At 44.9% G+C, this 20,333-nt stretch overlaps 1 protein-coding gene across 4 annotated transcripts; it reads right to left on the minus strand.

The window, feature by feature from the left end:
- Positions 1-505: 505 nt before the first annotated feature.
- LOC140722227 (uncharacterized) lies at positions 506-18,438 on the minus strand. 4 transcript variants are annotated; one of them, XM_073037016.1, is made up of 3 exons: positions 18,274-18,438; positions 11,276-11,358; positions 506-2,184 (listed from the first exon to the last, which is right to left on the minus strand). In XM_073037016.1, the coding sequence occupies exon 3, from the start codon at positions 1,777-1,779 to the stop codon at positions 910-912; it is 870 nt and encodes a 289-aa protein (XP_072893117.1). In that variant the 5' UTR covers positions 1,780-2,184; positions 11,276-11,358; positions 18,274-18,438; the 3' UTR covers positions 506-909. The 4 variants fall into 4 exon arrangements, with proteins under 4 accessions (XP_072893117.1, XP_072893115.1, XP_072893116.1 ...); XM_073037014.1 differs by lacking the exon at positions 11,276-11,358; XM_073037015.1 differs by lacking the exons at positions 11,276-11,358; positions 18,274-18,438 and adding an exon at positions 2,733-3,108.
- Positions 18,439-20,333: the final 1,895 nt, after the last annotated feature.

Here is a 20,333-nt window from a genome sequence, read left to right on the forward strand (position 1 = left end):
CCCTCCAGTCTTCTCCTATCATTTCACATTTTCCCCTCCCCCTCATGCTTTCAAATCTCTTACTATCTTTCCTTTCAGTTAGTCCCGCCAGAGGGTTTCAGCCCGAAACGTCGACAGTACTTTTTCTGATAGATACTGCCTAGCCTGCTGCATTCCACGAGTATTTTGTGTGTGTTTATTGAATTACCAGCATCTGCAGATTTCCCCGTGTTTGTTTTTTTAGGTTAACTCCCATTGTCATTCTTCCTCAGCCCAGAGATTTGAGGGGCAAGGAACATCTCAGACAGAACTGCAGTCAGCTCGACTTCTTCAGTCTGCAAAATATTCTTCACCCACAGAGTGGTGACTGTTTGGAACCCATCACCACAGGGAGAGGGAGACATGAACAACAGGGGAGGATTTAAAAGGACTGTCATGGAAAAGAATCACTGGCAGGATACAGCTGGCCTGAGTTGACTCTCTACTGTACACTAGCTGTGTTAGAAATTCACTTAAGTACCAGAGACAGAGTTCAAAACAGAACTGATTTATTTGTCTAGAGATCCAGAATATTAAACTCCAGTCCCATTAAAGGTGAATGTGCAGCAGAAGAAACTCCTCCCATGCCCAGTGACCAGGGTGCAGAACTGGGTGTGGTGAGCAGCAGCAATAATTGCAGAGTTCAGCACCGACAGTCACTCTAAAAATCTCATTCAGCAACGGTGATGGACAAATATCCAGCATGAAGCTTATTGAAGCTTTCTGCCCAGTGTGAACCCGGTAGTGTGTCACAAGGTTAGATTACTGAGTGAATCGCTTCCCACATTCACAGCAGGTGAACGGCCTCTCCCCAGTGTGAACTCAATGATGCACATTTGATGGAGATGGCTGAGTGAATCTCTTCCCAATGTCTGAGCAGGTGAACGGCATCTACCCAGTGTGAACTCGTTGGTGACTATGTAGGTGGGATGACTGAGTGAATCCCTTCCCACAGTCTGAGCAGGTGAACGGCTTCTCCCCAGTGTGAACTCGCTGATGTTTCAGTAGGCTAGCTGCCTGAATGAATCCCTTCCCACAGTCTGGGCAGGTGAAAGGCTTCTCCCCAGTGTGAAGTCGCTGGTGAATCTGTAGGTTGGATGATTGAGTGAATCCCTTCCCACATTCTGGGCAGGTGAATGGCCTCTCCCCAGTGTGAACTCGCTGATGTACCTTCAGTTGAGATGAGCAAGTGAATCCCTTCCCACAGTCTGAGCAGGTGAACGGCCTCTCCCCAGTGTGAACTCGCTGGTGAGCCAGCAGATCAGATGACTGAGTGAATTCTTTCCCACATTTTGAGCAGGTGAATGGCTTCTCCCCAGTGTGAACTTGTTGGTGACTCTGTAGATTGGATAACTGAGAGAATCCCTTTCCACAGTCTGAACAGGTGAATGGCTTCTCCCCTGTGTGAACACGTTGGTGACTCTGTAGGTGGGATGACTGAGTGAATCCCTTCCCACAGTCTGAGCAGGTGAACGGCCTCTCCCCAGTGTGAACTCGCTGGTGTTTCAGTAGGCTGGCTGCCTGAATGAATCCCTTCCCACAGTCTAGGCAGTTGAACGGCTTCTCCCCAGTGTGAACTCGCTGGTGAATCTGTAGATTGGATGATTGAGTGAATCCCTTCCCACAGTCCGAGCAGGTGAATGGCCTCTCTCCAGTGTGAACTCGCTGATGTACCTTCAGTTGAGATGAGCAAGTGAATCCCTTCCCACAGTCCGAGCAGGTGAATGGCCTCTCCCCAGTTTGAACTCGCTGGTGAGCCATTAGGTCAGCTGACAGAGTGAATCCTTCCCCACAAATTCAGCAGATGACCAGCCTCTGCCCAATGTGAACTGACTGGTGTTCCACAGGTGGGAAGATCGACTCAATCCCTTCTCTCACACAGAACAGGTGAATGGCCTTGTCCAGTATGAACTTGCTGATGTATCTTCAGTTGAGATGACCAACTGAATCCATTCCCATTGTCTGAGCAGGTGAACGGCCTTTCCCTGTGTAAAATTACGGGCGTGCTAGTCGGTCAGATGACAGAGTGAATACCTCCCCACAGTCTGAGCAGGAAGGATGATTGATTGAATCCCTTGCTCCAATTCTTAAATATCTGGACAGAGACAGCAAAACTGGTGTGTTGTGGTTGAGATTCACGTAGTCAAATTCCTTGTCATTTTTAACCTGTAAAAAGATTTACAAAATCCATCAATGGGTGAAAGACAACATGTCAGATGAGATCACTTTAGTTGCCAAGGTGTGATCTGGCATCACACAGTTACAGTGAAGTTCAACCCAAGTTGGAGAGAAAAATCATCTTCTAACTGGGCACTGTGCTGGTATCTGGATTGACCATCAAATTCTCTGATGCTCTTCCTGTCTCTATGAGAATGGGGCATTTCTGCCGTCTCCCATCTGTGACTTGGCTCAGTCCCCATTGCTATTATTCCCTGCTCCAGCTGAGCTGCATGGGTGCCTGGCCCCACAGTAACTGAAACACTCTCATGCAAATACCCTTTGTTGACATGCAGCTGGGGATTTTCTTTTATGTACTGTTAATTTAAAGCGCCACAGTTTCAATGCAATGTAAATATCTCCTGACATGGATGGTGGCATAGTGGCGTCAGTGCCTGACTTCGGGACGAAAGGTCCTGAGTTCGAACCCAGCCGGCTCTCCTGCACGCTTTCCATCCATGCTGGGTTACGAGCTGGTGATCTCTTTGGAAACTCACCCGGCAGAAGGCAATGCCTCGTACACAGTTCCCCACGACGAGAGAGGCGTGGAAATCGTATCACCAGAGAAACTTTCCTTAAATGTCTCCTACTCAGATGTATGTTTGGTCTGCACAGCCATTAAACGGAAATCGAGTGAATGTTAGTATTATTCCTGTCACAGTCATGGAAAAGTACAACACTGAAACAGGCCCTTTGGACCATCTAGTTTGTGTTGAACTATTTAAACTGTCCACTCCCGTACACCTACCATCCAGGTACCTATACAAACCTCTTACATGTTGAAATTGAGCTCGCATGCACCACTTGGGCTGTCTGCTCATTCCACACCCGGATGACCGTCTGTGTGAACAGACAGACATACTTTATTGATCCCGAGGGAAATTGGGTTTCATTACAGTCGCACCAACCAAGAATAGGTAGAAATATAGCATATAAAAATTTATATTTTGCATAAATAATTAAATAATAAGTAAATTCTGCCAAGTGGAAATTAGTCCAGGACCAGCCTATTGGCTCAGTGTTTCTGACACTCCGAGGGAGGAGTTGTAAAGTTTGATGGCCACAGGCAGGAATGACTTCCTGTGACGCTCAGTGTTGCATCTCGGTGGAATGAGTCTCTGGCTGAATGTACTCCTGTGCCTAACCAGTACATTATGGAGTGGATGGGAGACATTGTCCAAGATGGCATGTAACTTGGCCAGCATCCTCTTTTGAGATACCACCATCAGAGAGTCCAGTTCCACACCCCACAGCATCACTGGCCTTACAAATGAGTTTGTTGATTCTGTTGGTGTCTGCTACCCTCAGCCTGCTGCCCCAGCACACAGTTTCCCCTCATGTTCCCCTTGGCGTTTCACCTTTCACCCTTAACCCATGGCCTCTGGTTGCAGACCCACCCCATCTCAGTGATAAAAGCCAGCTTGCATTTACTCCATCTCACCCTCATAATTTTGGAACACCTCCATCAAATCTCCCCTCAATCTTCTATATTGGGAGGAATAAAGCCCAGACCTGTTCAGTCTCTCCTTGTACCCCAAGTCCTGCACACCTGACAACATCCTTGTGAATTTCCTCTGAACTCTTTCAACCTCATTTACAACGTTCATGTAGGTTGGTGACCAAAACTGCACACAATACTCCAAATTAGGCCTCACTAATGCTTTGTACAACGTCAACATAACACCCATCACCTGTACTCAGTACTTTGGTTTATGAAGGCGAATATGCCAAAAACTTTCATTCCATCCCTATCGAACTGTGACACCACTTTGAGTGAAATACAGACCTGTATTCCCAGATCCCTTTCTTCTACAACACTCCTCCATGACCTACCATTCACTGTGTAAGACCTACACTGGTAGGTCCTACCAAAGTGTAACACCTCACACTTGTCTGCATTAACTTCCATTTTCCATTTCTCAACGCATTTTTCCAGCTGGTCCAAATCAGCAAGCCATGATAGTCTTCCTCGCAGTCCGCTGAATCCCCAATCTTGATTCCATCCACAAATTTGTTGATCCAGCTGACCATGTTAACATCCAGATTACTGATATAGATGACAAACAACAACAGATCCAGTACTGATCCCTGTGGCACACGACTAGTCACAGGCTTCCAGTCAGAGAGAGAACCATCTGCTACTACACTCTGGCTTCTCCCAAAGACAGTGTCTCATCCAATTTACTATCTCATCTTGAATGCTGAGTGATGGAACCTTCTTGACCCACTTCCAATATGAGACTTTGTCAAGTGTCTTGCTGAAGTCCATGTAGACAAAAATCCACGGCCTTGCCTTCATTCACTTTCCTGATAACTTTTTCGAGAGACTCCATAAGATTGGTTAGACATGACCTACCATGCACAAAGCCATGTTGTCTATCCTTAATCTGTCCACATCTATCCAAATACTTACATATCGTAAAATTTCTTAGTTTATTTTTAGAGGCTTTCTTGAACAGCGGAACAACATTGGCTGTCATCCAATCCTCCAGTTCCTCACCAGTCATTAAGGATGATTTAAATATCTGTGCTTGGGCCCCGACAACTTCTGCACTTGTCTTCCACACGGTCCCAGGGAACAACCTGTCAGGCCCTGGGGATTGATCAATGGCAATTTGCCTTAAGACAGCAAACACCTCCACCTCTGTAATCTGTACAGGTTCCATGAAGGTGATGTTGCTTTGCCTCACTTCTACAGATGCTATGTCCATCTCCTGTGTAAATACGGATGCAAAAAAAACCTCCCACACCTGTTTTGTTACCTCATATGGATTACCATTCTGATCTTCCAGAGGATTAATTTTGTTCCTTGCAATCTTTTTGCTTTTAACATATCTGCAGAATCCCTGAGGATTCTCCTTCACCTTGTCTGCTGGAACAACCTCATGCCTTCTTTCATTTCTTTCATAAGTATTCACTTGAATTTCTTTTACTTCATAAGTACCCCATTTGTTCCTATCTGCCTGTACCTGGTATGCACCTACTTTTCATTGATCTGAGAGATGAAAGCCAAATGGATAATAGAGCTGCATCGTGGGAGGTGAGGGTCGGGGTGGTTAAACTAAAGTTGCAGGGGGAATGGGACAGAATGACAGAACAGATAGTGGAGGGGTTGTAGAGACAGATGTTGTTCTGTTCTCAGACAAAGTCAGGAAGTAAAAAGTTGAGCATGGTGCAGTGAATATGCTGAGCCCTGTCCGTATATGTCAATACAAGGAGCATCACAGGAAAGGCGGATGTGTTCAGGGCATCAATCAACACCTGGAATTATGACACTAGGATGTGGCAACTGTGGATTGGGACAGGCTGCTTTATGGCAAAGGTTTGCTTGGTGAGTGGGAGGCCTTCAAAGCGAAATTCTGGAAGTACAAATAGGGTATGTGCTTGTCAGACTAAAAGGCAAAGATAGAAACTGTAGGGAACCTTGGATTTCAAGAGATATTGAGACCCTGGTGAAGCACAAAATGGAGTTTCATAACAGGGATAGGCAGGCAGGTTCTTATGGAGTATAAGAAATGCAAGAGAACACATAAGAAATAAATCAGGATGGCTAAAAGAAGGCATGAGGTTGCCCTCGCAGAAAAGATCCTCAGGGATTCTAGAGACAGATTAACAGCAAAAGGATTGCAAGGCACAAAGTTGGTCCTCTGGAAGACCGGGCTGGGAAACAAAACAGATGGGGAAGATCCTAAATGCTTTTTCCATATCTATGTACTCAGGAGTTGGACACAGAGTCGATGAAAGTGTGAGAAAAGTGGCATTAACATCGTGCACCCTTCTCAGATTAAGGAAGGGGAGATGTTTGCTCTCCCAAGGCAGATGTGAGTGGATAAATCTTCAGCGCATGATAAGGTGCTCCCTCGGACGCCAGGGGAAGCAAGTGCAGAAATTGTCTCGGCCCTAGCAGAGATAACTAAATCATCATTAGTGACAGGGGGAGGTACCGGAGGATTGGAGTACAGCAAATGTTGTTTCGCTGCTTAACATAGAACATTGAAGTCTACAACATATTCCAGGCCCTTCAGCCTACAAAGTTGTGCTGACCATGTAACCTACTCTAGAAACTGCCGAGAATTTCCCTAACGCACAGCCCTCTATTTTTCTGAGCTCCATGTACCTATGCAAGAGCCTCTTAAAAGACCCTATTGATTCCGTCTATACCACCGCCACTGGTAGCGCATTGCATGCATCCACTGCTCTCGGTGTGAAAAATTTACCCCTGACATCCCCTTGGTACACATTTCCATTGCACCCTCGTGTTAGCCATTTCAACCCTGGGAAAGACACCACTGGCTATCCACACGATCAATACCCTCATCATCTTATACACCTCAAAAAGCTCTAAACATAAACAAGGAAATTATACATTGCTTTGAGAATTTGCTCCAAATATACACAATTATGAGGGTATAGATGGGGTAAATGCAAGCAGCTTTTTCCACTGTTGGGTGGGATGACAATCAGAGGTCATGGGTAAGTGGGGAAGATGAAAATTCAAGGGGAACATGTGAAAAGGCTCTTTACTGAAATGGTCGTGAGAGTGTGGAATGGGATGCCGGCAAAAGTGGTTCATGCCAGATCACTTTCACCATTTGAGAAGTTTGGATGGGTACCTGGATGGTAGGGGTACGGAGGGCCATGATCCCAGTGCAGATCGTTGCATCAGAGAGTTTAATATTTTCAGCAGTCTAGATGGGCGGAATGACCTGTTTCACGGAACTTCATCAAATCCCTATGACAGAGAAGCTGGCCAAACTTCATTGGAAGGGGAAACTGGTAGGAATGACGATGGAGCAGCAATGACTGGAGATTCTGGGAGCAATTTGGGAGGTGCATAGTAGATACATCCCAATGTAGCACTGGAAAGGCAGGAGGACACAACCATGGCTGGAATGAGAAGCCAAAGAGAGGGCAAATAATAGAACAAAAACTACAGGAAAGTTTTTAGAAACCAACAGAAGACAACTAAATAAAAAAATCAGATATGCTCAGGACATTGAATTATGATTTGTAGTTACTGATGAGTCTTGATCGAACCTAACAGTCTGAGGTATTTAGAAGAACAAAATATCCGGGGCCTCAATATCTCTTGAGAACCAAGGTTCCCTGCACCAGTTACCTTTCAACTTTTATTTTGACAGGCACATACAAACTCCACAACCTCAAAATTTCACTTCTGAAGGCCTCCCGCTTACCAAGTACTCCTTGGCCAGAAAACAGCCTGTCGCAAACCACACTTGTCAGATCCTTTCTGATACCATCAAAATTGACCTTTCTCCAATTTAGAATATCAATCCATGGTCCAGACCTCTCTTTTTCTATATTTACTTGGAATCTCATGGCATTATGATCGCTAGTTACAAAGTGTTCCCATACAATAATTTCTGTCACTAACCCTGGATCATTTCCTAACAGCTTATTGCACACTTCTACATCGGGAATCCTACGTTCTGATTAAGGACACATTTGTGAAACTCTACACCAGCTAGTCCTTTTACAGTATGGGAGACCCAGTCAATATTTGGAAAGTTAAAATCATTTACTATATCAACATTTGTTTCTTGGCATAGTCTGCAATCTCTCTACAAATTTGTTCCTCTGAATCCCTCAGACTGTTGGGTGCAACCAATAGACAATAGGTGCAGGAGTAGGCCGTTTGGCCCTTTGAGCAAGCACAGCCATTCACTGTCATCATGGCTGATCATCCACAATGATACCCCGTTCCTGCCTTCTCCCCATATCCCTTGAATCCGCTATCTTTAAGAGCTCGATCTAACTCCTTCTTGAAAGCATCCAGAGAATTGGTCTACACTGCCTTCTCAGGCAGAGCATTCCATAGATCCACAACTTTCTGTGTGAAAAAGTTTTCCTCAACTCGGTTCTAAATGGCCTACCCCTTATTCTTAAACTGTGGCCTCTGGTTCTGGACTCCCCCAACATCGCAAATATGTTTCCTGCCTCCAGCGTATCCAATCCCTTAATAATCTTAAATGTTTCAATCAGATCCCCTCTCATCCTTCTAAATTCTCGTGTATACAAGCCCAGTCGCTCCAATCTTTCAGCATATGACAGTCCCGCCATCCCGGGAATCAACCTCGTGAACCTACGCTGCACTCCCTTGATAGCATGAATGTCCTTCCTCAAATTTGGAGACCAAAACTGAAGGCAATACTCCAGATGTGGTCTCACCAGGACCCTGTACAACTGCAGAAGGACCTCTTTGCTCCTATACTCAATTCCCCTTGTTATAAAGGCCAGCATGCCATTAGCTTTCTTCACTGCCTGCTGTACCTGCATGCTTACTTACAGTAACTGATGAACAAGAACACCCAGATCTTGTTGTATTTCACCTTTTCCCAACTTGACATCATTCAGATAGTAATCTGCCTTCCTGTTCTTGCCACCAATGTGGATAACCTCACATTTATCCACATTAAACTGCATCTGCCCACTTACCCAACCTATCCAAGTCAACGTGCATTCTCATAACATCCTCCTCACACTGCCACCCAGCTTTGTGTCATCTGCAAATTAGGTAATGTTACTTTTAATTCCTTCATCTAAATCATTAATGTATATTGTAAATAGCTGTGGCCCCAGCACCGAGCCTTGCGGTATCCCACTGGTCACTGCCTGCCATTCTGAAAAGGACCCGTTAATCCCTACTCTTCGTTTCCTGTCTGCCAACCAATTTTCTATGCATGTTAGTACCCTACTTCCAATATCATGTGCTCTAATTTTGCCCACTAATCTCCTATGTGGGACTTCATCAAAGGCTTTCTGAAAGTCCAGGTACACTACATCCACTGGCTCTCCCTTGTCCATTTTCATAGTTAAATCCTCAAAAAATCCCAGATTAGTCAAGCATGATTTCCACTTTGTAAATCCATGCTGACTCGGACCGATCCTGTTACTGCTATCCAAATGGGCCGCTATTTCATCTTTTATAATTGACTCTTCTTCCCCACCACTAATGTCAGGCTAATTGGTCTATAATTCTCTGTTTTCTCTCTCCCTTCTTTCTTAAAAAGTGGGATAACATTAGCGACCCTCCAATTCTCAGGAACTGATCCTGAATCTATCGAACATTGGAAAATGATCACTAATAACAGAGCCACCTCCTTAAGTACCCTGGGATGCAGACCATCAGCCCTGGAGATTTATCAGCCTTCAGTGCCATCAGTCTACCCAACTCCATTTCCTGCCCAATATAAATTTCCTTCAGTTCCTCCGTTACCCTAGGACCTCTGGCCACTATTATATCAGGAGATCGTCCGTGTCTTCCCTAGTGAAGACACATATAAAGTACCTGTTCAACTCGTCTGCCATTTCCTTGTTCCCTGCAATAAATTCACCCATTTCTGTCTTCAAGCGCCCAACTTTGGTCTGAACTTTTTCCTCTTCACATACCTAAAGAAGCTTTTACTATCGTCCTTTATATTACCTTCATGCCTCATCTTTTCTCCCCGTATTGCCTTTTTAGTTATCTTCTGTTGCTCTTTAGAAGTTTCCCAATCCTCTGGCTTCTTGCTCATCTTTGCTATGTTATACTTTTTCTCCTTTATTTTTATACCATCTTTGATTTCCCTTGACAGCCACGGTCGCCCCTTACTCCAGTTAGAATCTTTCCTCCTCTTTGAACTGATCCTGCACCTTCTGTATTATTCCCAGAAATACCTGCCATTGTTGTTCCACTGTCATCCCTGCTAGGGTAGACAAGCAAAGATATTTCCTACCATGAGTACCACCCCTCAGGAAGAGGCCAATGTAATATTGCAAGTTGCTGGAATTCCTGTTCCGTTTATGATTGATTGCAACCACAACCACTGTCGATCAGGAAATAGTATCAGAAGATGGAAAACAGCTATCAGACAATCATTCTGTTTGGGTTCAAAGGCAGGGCACATACGTATTCACGTACCCAGCCACTGCAGGTGGAATTCCAGGGGACCCAGTGTGAGGTTTAATTTACAGTCACCACCAGTCGGGGGTGTAATCTAGCAGAGAGTGACTTGCTCTGTCCGTTGGAAGTCGAGATTCTCTGCGCGGACAAGGGTATCACCCTGGAACTAGCGAACAACCGACATCTTCCCCAGTTACCGACCCCCCCTTCCCCCCCCCACGGTGCTGGGCACTTAATCTGGACTCCACTGCGTTTGAACCCCTTCTGCCAGTGGCCGACACTCATGTGACTCTGTGCTATGACCCTCCGGGGTGCTCAACTGAGGAAAGCCAGTATTTGCACCCCTCGAGGGACAGGAGTTCCCAGTTACAGTGATTGGGGAGGTTAAAGGAAAAGAGGGCAGCACATTACTGCCTGAAGTTCCGGATTTCCTTTGGCAACAGACAGGACTGGTGCTTCCCCATATCATTGTTTCAGTTTGCCCTGGGTTAAAGCCAAGAGTAGTGGTTGTGGTTTGCCCAGAGTTCTATTCAGAAGGTTCAAAGGAACATCTGAACAAGTCTGATGCATTTTGGAAACAAGTCCTGTGGACCAATGAAGTTAAAATAGAGCCTTTTGACTGCAATGAGCAAAGGATTGTTTGGGGGAAAAAGGGTGCAGAATTTCATGAGAAGAACCCCTCTCCAACTGTTAAGCACGGGGATGGATCGATCATGCTTCTGGCTTGTGTTGCAACCAGTGGCACGGGGACACTTACTGGTAGAGGGAAGAACGAATTCAATTAAATACCAACAAATTCTGGAAGCAAACATCACACTGTCTGTAAAAAAAACAGCCGAAGATGAAAAGAGGATGGCTTCTACAACAAGATAATGATCCTAAACATAACTAAAAATCCACAATGCACCACCTCATGAGGTGCAAGCTGAAGGTTTTGCCAAGGCCCTCACAGTCCCCCGACCTAAACATCATCGAGAATCTGTGGATAGACCTCAGAAGAGCAGGGCATGCAAGACGGCTCAAGAATCTCACAGAACTAGAAGCCTTTCGCAAGGAAGAATGGGCGAAAATCCCCCAAACAAGAACTGAAAGTCTCTTAGCTGGCTACAAAATGCATTTACAAGCTGTGATACTTGCCAAAGGGGGTGTTACTAAGTACTGATCATGCAGGGTGCCCAATCGTTTGCTTCAGGCCCTTTGCCTTTTTTGTTATTTTGAAACTGTAAAAGATGGAAATAAAAAAGTTTTCTTGTTTAAAATATTTTAAAAGTGGGTCATCTTAACTTATGCCTTTTGGAAATCAGTTCAACTTTTACTCATTTAACTATTCACAGTAACAGAAACTTTAACCGGGGTGCCCAAACTTTTGCATGCCATTGTAATTGAGCAGGCCTCTTTTGAATCGGCTGTCTCCGCCCAGAAGGCTGAGCTGTTTGCTCTGACTCCTGCCTGTATCCTAGCAACAGACTAATGTGCGGACTTTTACACGGACTCCCGTTATGAACTGACTACGGGGCTTTGGGGATTCCTGACTTCCTCTGGCCACCCCATTAGTAATGCTACCTTTGTGAACAACTTATTCACCGCTCTACAGCTACCTCGAGTTTTGACTATTATTAAATGTGCTGCTCATACTGGGGAGTGTGATGAGATGTTCCAGGGTAATGTTAGGGCTGATGCAGCTGCCAAACAAACAGCCTTGAATACCACATGTTTAGTTCCCCTCGGGAACCCAGCAAGCTCCTATTAGACAAAATCTAAGGACGGGTATGCCGGACTTGTGGGAAATACGTAACTAACAGGGGGACGCCCCTGAAGGAAAGCGCAAACTATTGTCCCGAATGGGTTGCCACCTCGAACCTCAGACCAATTTATGGGTGACCCCTGCGTGAAAGGTCTGTGTTCCCTCCGTGTTCTTACCTATTTTGATAGATTATGTACATAATTGTACACACTTGGGCAAGGAGGGGATGGTTAATACATTATTACAAACTTGATTTCCAGAAAGTAGCTGAAAAGCGAGCCAAAGCATGCTTAAACTGTAAAAAAAAACAAATGCTGGAAAGGGGATGCCTTGTGGTTCCGGAACTACCCCCTTGCCTGGTGGACCTTTTTCTTGTTTGCAACTTGATTTTATAGAATTACCTGGAGTCCACTGTTATAGGTATTGCTCAGTGATAGTAGATGGATTTAGCAGATGGATTGAAGCTGTTCCTACAACTATAATTGTTGTGATCATATTGCTAAAAGAAATAACTCCTTGCTATAGACTTCCAGAAATGATCAGCTAGGACAATGGGCCAAAATAAATGAGGAAATCTGTAAACTCCTTGCTATAAAACAGCAGTTCCACTGCACCTGTCATCTGAATGCAGCGACATAGTGGAAGGAGCCAGTTGAAAGGTAAGTTGGCAAAACTTACACAAGAAACTGAAATGATCTGGTTGAAGGTTTTACCCTTAGTCCTATTCCATATGAGAATCATGCCATCAAGTAAGAAATCACCGGCAGAAATTATCTACGGGAAGCCCATGAGAACCCATGGGGACCCCGACCTTATTTGCCGCTCCTCCCTGAGAGCTTACCTGCAACATTGGATATGCATACCTTGGGGGAGGAGATGGGAAAATACTTATGCAAATTAACTAAATCTCTCCAAAGCTTGCATTCACAGGTACGGCAGGCCTATCGAGAGGACGAAATCCAAACTAAAGGTGACCACTCCACCATCAAGACTGGAGATTTTGTCCTGCTCAAGAACTGGGATGGTCAGAAGTTGGAAACAAGGTGGAGAGGACTGTACGAAGTGCTACTGACAACACCTCCTGCAGTGATGGTGGAAGGGCAGCTCCGGCGGATACATCGAACGGACTGTAAACACGTTACTGGCAGAACTGATAAGGACTGGAAAATGTACTGGTTAATGCTGATTTTAATTACCCTAAGGGAACCTGCCCCTGTCTCAGGAGGCCTCCAGTTAAACACTTTCCTGTCCCTCTACCACACCTATGCCAAGCACGTGGAGCGGGGAGCATGTTGGGTAAGTGACGAAATTCCCCAACAGGGTCAGACTACGATCCCCATGTCACTGGTGCCCCTGAGTACTAGCGAAGTAAATTCAGTTTTGGTGTTTTCTGATGGCCGTAATGGTAACATTGTCAATTGCACCATATCCAGGTCTGGAAGGCGAGACTGGGGATGGTGTTGCTTTGAGGGTTGGAGACGTAGATCTCCTCCACAAGACCCCTCCAAGCTATGGCCGGGGATAAGAGTTACATCTCCAGCAGTGGCTAGTGCTACTTGTTGGTGTGACAATAATGAGAGTGCACCCTATCAAGTAGTAACTGTACCAAGAGTCAAACTTATGATACCCCTGGACCACTAAATGGAGCTTATTGGGTTTGTAGAAACGGGGCCTATCCCTGGCTGCTGGGAGAAAGAACAGGGCAGCGGCATGGAACCACACCCTACCAGACGGGTTCTCGAGGGGGGACGAGGGTCGGAGTGGTTGTTGCTACTTGGCCGACCTTGTGCCACACTTGAGGATCCTGGCTCAGCCTCAGGATCAACCCCATTGGAACAAGCAACGAAGGGGTATAACCGAATCTGAGAGATTTTGGATGATTACCTCTCCCTCCTATGGGGTAGCCAGAAATTCCAGGGAAATAATTAATTTAGCAGCCGCTCTAGAAGAACTGGCCAATAATACAGCTGAAGCACTGACTGACACTCAAGCACAGGTAACTGAGATGATTGCAATTCGCCAAACAGTGCGACAGAATCGGATGGCCCAAGTCTTTATATTAGCAGAAAAAGGAGGGACCTGTGCTATCATAGGTAAGGAATGCTGTACTTATATCCCTGACGAATCGTCCAATATTACTGACTTGTCTAAACACAGAACCCAAGAGATTCGGAAAATTCAAGATGTTGGCAGTAAGCTGCACAATTTTGGGACCAGTAAGGCAGGGGGTGGCCCTGGCCCTTCAATATATTCGGGGAATTCTGGGGGTTGTTTTAGCATTTTGGAAGTCTGATTGTACTAATTTTGATTATTTTGATTATTGTCTGCGTCTGGCCATGTTTTCTGTCATGTTGTAGAAGCGACAATCTGTTCTGAAAGGTTATCGTGCAATAATAAAAAGGAGGAATGATTAAGTTTTAAGGGTATTGGGGGATGTAAGAAATGATTCTTGGACTCTAGTAAATAACGGGTTAAAATTAAGTGCGAACTTATTTTGCTCTGTTCTGGATAATGTGCAAATTTGCCCTTCACTAAGGTACCTGCTTACAGCTTGTTTAGATTAACGACTCACAGATGTCTCTTGGGAACGTTATGTGGAGTTCAGTTCTCATGAGACACAAATTGAACTGAGTTCCCTCCTTTGTCTAACGCAGGAGAATAACTGTTAAGGATTGGACAGAACATTCATTTGTAATTAAAACCCTGATTTACTGGACTCTCTTATCTAAGTGTACAATGTACTGTGTATGTTAATCAAAATGGCTTCTTCGGTTTGCTAGAGTAGGAATGCTTTTATGTCTGATAAGTGTTTTCTCTCGCAGTTGTTTAGCTTTGGACTTGCTGATATGGGGATTGTATTCAGTTGTTAACCAATGGGGAATGTTATTTTGTCTTGTGGGGCTGGGAGCTTGGGGGGTTTTGCGGTCTTTTCAGGGGAGGCGGGAAGGAGACGCTGAGGAAGGTGGACGTGCGCTGCGCTGCTCGGACGTCCACCCGGGTGGTCCCAGGTGCGAGGATGTGGAGGTCGGAGGAAAGTGACGAGTGGTCGAATGGTACGATGGTTCAGCTCCAGCGATGTGCACTAAACTGACTGAACTTTGATAAGTAAGGCGCCTTTTACTTTATTTTCTTTTCCTTCATATATACTGTATTGCAGAGTACTCTTTTAGTTTTAGTAAACTCTTTAAAGCAGGGGTGTCAAACTCATTTTAGGTCACGGGCCGGATTGAGCAAAATGCAGCTTCATGCGGGCCGGATCAGTCGGACGCGTGCGAACGCAGCTTTCGTTGCCTCCGTTTTTTCAGCCTGCTCTCATGTGTCTCAGTCTCTGCTATAACTACAAAGTGTTTCACTTCACAAATTCCGTTTCTTATGAAGAAAACTGCTGAGCAAGCATTTTTTTTATGATTGGTATTAACTTACAATCATAGGCTTCATATCGCCGGGCCATTAATAATTAAAATAATAGATCTATCTAAAATGATCTCGCGGGCCGGATATAACTGTATGCCGGGCTGGATATGGCCCGCGGGCCTTGAGTTTGACACCTATGCTTTAAAGTGTATTCCGTAACGGTATCTGGTGTGAGCTTGATATTGTGTGTGTACACGCAGCATAAACTTGATTCTCACAGCACCTGCGTGTACGGGAGGTGGGTTGGTGTGTGGCTGGATCTCCTTTTCCTCTAGACATATACCAGCCTGTTGGGTAAGTGTTACATAAGAAATTAAGTTTTGCTCCGACAAACTTGTTGGGAATACCAGTTGAACTAAAGTGCTCTTTGTTTCCTAGTTCTATAAATTGTCATGAGCCGCCAGAGGGAGAGGAATTCTGTCTCTCTGATGCTTGGCTCTGAGCTTCTCACAGGCTGAGTTTGAACAAATAAACTGGTCATAAGGATAAAGTAAAGAATTGCTTGTGGTGTGGTTATTGGTCCGGCGAATTTAAGTCTACACCATAAAAAGTATCTCATCCGGATACATCACACCTTTGTGTGGCTACTCTCTTCTGTTGACTTCAAGAAATAGCAGAGAACTGTGGACTTCGCTGAGCACGTCATGGAAACAAGCCTCCCCTCCATGGACTCGCTCTATACTTCCTGCTGCCTCAGTAAATCAGGCAACATAATTAAAGATTCCCAGAACTCCAGACCAGACATTCTCAATTCTCAACCACCCATCGGGTCTCTGATAAATGAAAACACAAAAACAAAAAACGTACCACCAGGCCTAGGGACATTTTCCATTCTGCTGTTATAAGCAAACTGAATATTCCTCAGCATTATAAGATGGACTCTTGACTTCACAATGTAACTCGATGTGACCTTGCACCATATGTCCACCTGCAGTGGATTTTCTCTGTGACCATAATGCTTTGTTACACTCTGTTAATGTTTTACCATCATCTACTGTTGTAATGTGTTGATCTGAGAGAATGGTATGCAAGAAAAGATTTTCATTGAACCTCGGTACATAACAATAATAAACGATTCCCCACTTTAACTGTGTGGAAATATTAGACAGACTGAGCTTCTCCTCTGGAACTTCTGGAGGGAGATTTCACTGAAGTGTACAAATGTTTGAGAAGCCCGGAAAAACAGAAAAGGCTTCCCTCTTGCATTAATCGGGTTATACACCTCGAAACATTGACTGCACTTCAGCAATATGTAACAGTGGAACGGAGTCAATTAAAAAATATGCCCACGCACAATGAGAGAACGTGACAGATCTGGATCTCACTCCCTTGTCTGAACCGAAGAAAGATTAAACTGCACAACCACGGGAAACTATAGGCCAGTTAGTCTGACAGTGGTTTGAAAGATGTTGGAGTCAATTGTTAAGGATGTGAGTTCGGGACACTTGGAGGCGCAAAATAGGCTGGAGTCAGCAAGGGAAACTCAAGGGAAAATCTTGCCTAATAAATTTGTTGGAATGCTTTCAGAAATAATAAGCAGGGTAGACAAAGGAGAATTGGTTGATCTTGTGTACTTGGATTTTCAGACCTTTGACAAGATGCCACAAATGAGGCTCCTTAACAAGCTCTGAGCCTATGTTATTTCAGGAAAAAGGAGGATTGGCAGGAGGAAACGAGTGGGAATACAAACAGCCTTTTCTGGCTGGCTACCGGTTTCTAGTGGAGTTCCACAGGGTTCTACGTTGGGAATGATTCCTTTCATGTTATATGCCAATGATCTGGTTGATGGAACTGATGGCAAGCTAAACACCCCGAGAGTGTAGGTACCCCTTCCTCTAACAGTGAGTGAAACATTCAGATAGCTGATCGCTGCGAGGAATTATACTTGTTGGTCGTTGAAGTTCGTTCAGATTTGGCTGGATGGAGTTAATGCAGAGTTCGGCGATGTCACAGTGAAAGAACAGAACAGCCAAATCCTTTACGTTGTCCCTCCGACCTCCAGCCACTGGTGGTGCTGTGGGGAATCCCTGCATATTACAGCTAAGTGCCGAACCCAGCTGTTGCCAGCAGCTCTCCTGGTTGGGCGGCGATGAGGAAGGAGCTGATCTCGGGTTTGTGTAAATCGAAGGGCGGTTGCAGTGGGAAAGGGCCGGGACCGAGCCAGGCAGCTGGACAGTCTGGGCCGGGAATGTAGGATCAGTTAGTTCTGGTTCCCCAAGCTGTGAGAGTGGATGTTGGTGATGTGGATCTGTTTATGTGTTCGGGTGTGGGGTAAATGGTGGGAAATTTGTGGGGTTACTGGCGGGGTGGAGGGAGGTTGGGGATGTGGGTTATCAGACACAGTGTGACCCGGGAGGATGGGTCCTAGGGCAGATTACGTTGTGAGCAAAGGAGGATATGGTCCATTGAATCAGACAGCTTTCAGGAAGCAACAAATCTCTCTTTATATTAATCATTGTCTAATCTTGCTGCTACCACTGTGTTTGTCACAGAGCCCAGAGTCTGGGAACAGCTCGATGGTAGGAAGCAGATGGTGATGATGGGAGGCTGTTTATTGGAGTCAAGGCCCGTGTCTCCTGGAGCTCCCCAGGGAGACACCCATTGCTACTTGTCATGAATGTCAATAATCTTGTGGAGAATGTACAGGGTATGGGTAGTGAGTTTGCAGCAAGTAATTGCAAACAATTACTTCTTTTTGCAAGATAGTAAATATAAACACCCCTCTTTCCCTCTTTACACTCAGAACCAACCAAAAGCTACTTCAGAAGATGCAAGCTCTTCAAATGAGCAAACACTGAGGGAATGTGAGAGACTTTAAAGAGCTGGGACACTGACAGTACATTACCAGACCTGGAGTGATTGCAACTGGGTCTGACAGACTTAACTGATACATTCATTCTCACCTCAACTATTTCCTACTTTATTTTGTACAATATGTAATGTCTGAAGGACCAGTGTTTGAGTAAATGAGACTCACCAAACTTGCTCCTGACTGAATCACTGGAATCTCTGAGTCAGAAGGTTTCTCTCCAGTCGGTGCTCTCAGTCCTCGGGCTGGTTCACTTGCTGCTGTTCCCTCGTCTTCAGTCGTGGTTTGCTTCCAGTTGTGGGTTTTTCTTCCAATAAATCTCTCACCGCAGGTCTAACTTTAACATGAGAGATAATGAAGCATATTAATACAAAGGAGAACAAAATATCTCTGCTCACTGAAATCTAAACAGTGAAGACAAATATAACGATCTCGGTGAACAAATCTGTAATTGTCCCTGACACGTCACAAAACCTGATATGGGATAGGAAGGAGTCATCGTTCAGTCATGGTAAGATATAAGATGCAGGGACAGAATTAGGTGATTCGATCCATCGAGTCTGCTCCAATCCAATTTCCTCAACCAATCACTGTGGCAAAAAATTCCAGACTCTCCATCTAATGGAAACATCCTCTCCACGTCCACTGTATCCAGGCTTTTCAGCATTCGGTAGGTTTACTTAACCACCCCCTCCCCTTTCACCCCCATCTGAACTCCATTGAGCACAACCCCATAACCATCAAATGCTCCTCATACATAAAGCCGATCATTCCTGAGATTATTCACGTGAACCTTGTTACTAATCCCTCCACCACCCCCACCGTCCCTCTGAACTCCATTGAGCACAACCCCAGAACCATCAAATGCTCCTCATACATAAAGCCGATCATTCCTGAGATTATTCACGTGAACCTTGTTACTAATCCCTCCACCACCCCCACCGTCCCTCTGAACTCCATTGAGCACAGCCCCATAACCATCAAATGCTCCTCATACATAAAGCCGATCATTCCTGAGATTATTCACGTGAACCTTGTTACTAATCCCTCCACCACCCCCACCGTCCCTCTGAACTCCATTGAGCACAGGTCCATAACCATCAAATGCTCCTCATACATAAAGCCGATCATTCCTGAGATTATTCACGTGAACCTTGTTACTAATCCCTCCACCACCCCCACCGTCCCTCTGAACTCCATTGAGCACAGCCCCAGAACCATCAAATGCTCCTCATACATAAAGCCGATCATTCCTGAGATTATTCATGTGAACCTTGTTAGCAACAACTGCACTGAACACATTTCCAAGTATAACAGACAATCAGGAAATTTAAACCATTCCAGAGTGAAAGGAATAAAAAGAAACCAGAATCACCAGAATCGCTCAAAAGGTAAGGAACTGCTGTGGGGAGAGAAACAAATTTAACGATTCAGGTTCACAATCTTTTGTCAGAATGGATTCAGAATTTTTCATTTTTAGTGCAGATCTCCAGCAAGTTGAGTTTGTTTGATTTCCACTGTCTGACAGACAGGTGACAGCGAGGAGGAATTTCCAAACACAGTTCAAACACTGAATCCCCCAGGTCTATTTCTACTGGTTCAAACACAGAACAGACCATTTACTCACAGCCTCTCCTTGAGAGGGATGGAATATAAACTCATTCTCTCCTCAGATTAGCAGTCATTGCTTCCAAAGGAACTCCAGAAACAAACATTTTATCTCAAACCAGAAATACTCGCTCAACACCTCGTAAGCCCGGGCAGCTTGATCCCTGGGTCCATGTTACTTGGATCTAAACAGGGGTGCAGTGCTGCCGGAGCTCACCGGAGCGCCACTCCAGCACCTCTGTAAAAAAATCAAAATAAACAAGCAGGAAATTTAACAGCGGCTGCATATTAAATAGAGGTAATTTAACAGAAGCGGGGATTAGGGTGAGGGGTTGGTAGCTGGTGGGGAAAGTACCACTAATAACATTAGGATATTCGATTGTTTTTGGTGAAATCCTGGAGCTGTGACTGTGGTGGTCCATGGATTACTCGCTAATACAAAACTAAATTTTTCTCACTAACAACCCAATGGCTTCTAAGCAAACATTACTTCACTTGACTGATAATTATATTTTATGATAATTATTGAATGCAACCATGCAATACTTTACATTATTAAATTATTATATGTTTTATTGCACCAGTTAAAAACTGAAATGTAGTGATAGGCTATAATTTTC

Source organism: Hemitrygon akajei, unplaced genomic scaffold, assembly GCF_048418815.1.
Source record: "Hemitrygon akajei unplaced genomic scaffold, sHemAka1.3 Scf000073, whole genome shotgun sequence".
Taxonomy (NCBI): Eukaryota; Metazoa; Chordata; class Chondrichthyes; order Myliobatiformes; family Dasyatidae; genus Hemitrygon; species Hemitrygon akajei.

Excerpts from the sequence above, each read along its gene's own strand:
- LOC140722227 (XM_073037014.1), bottom strand. The coding sequence starts at position 1,779 with ATGGCTCACCAGCGAGTTCAAACTGGGGAGAGGCCATTCACCTGCTCG.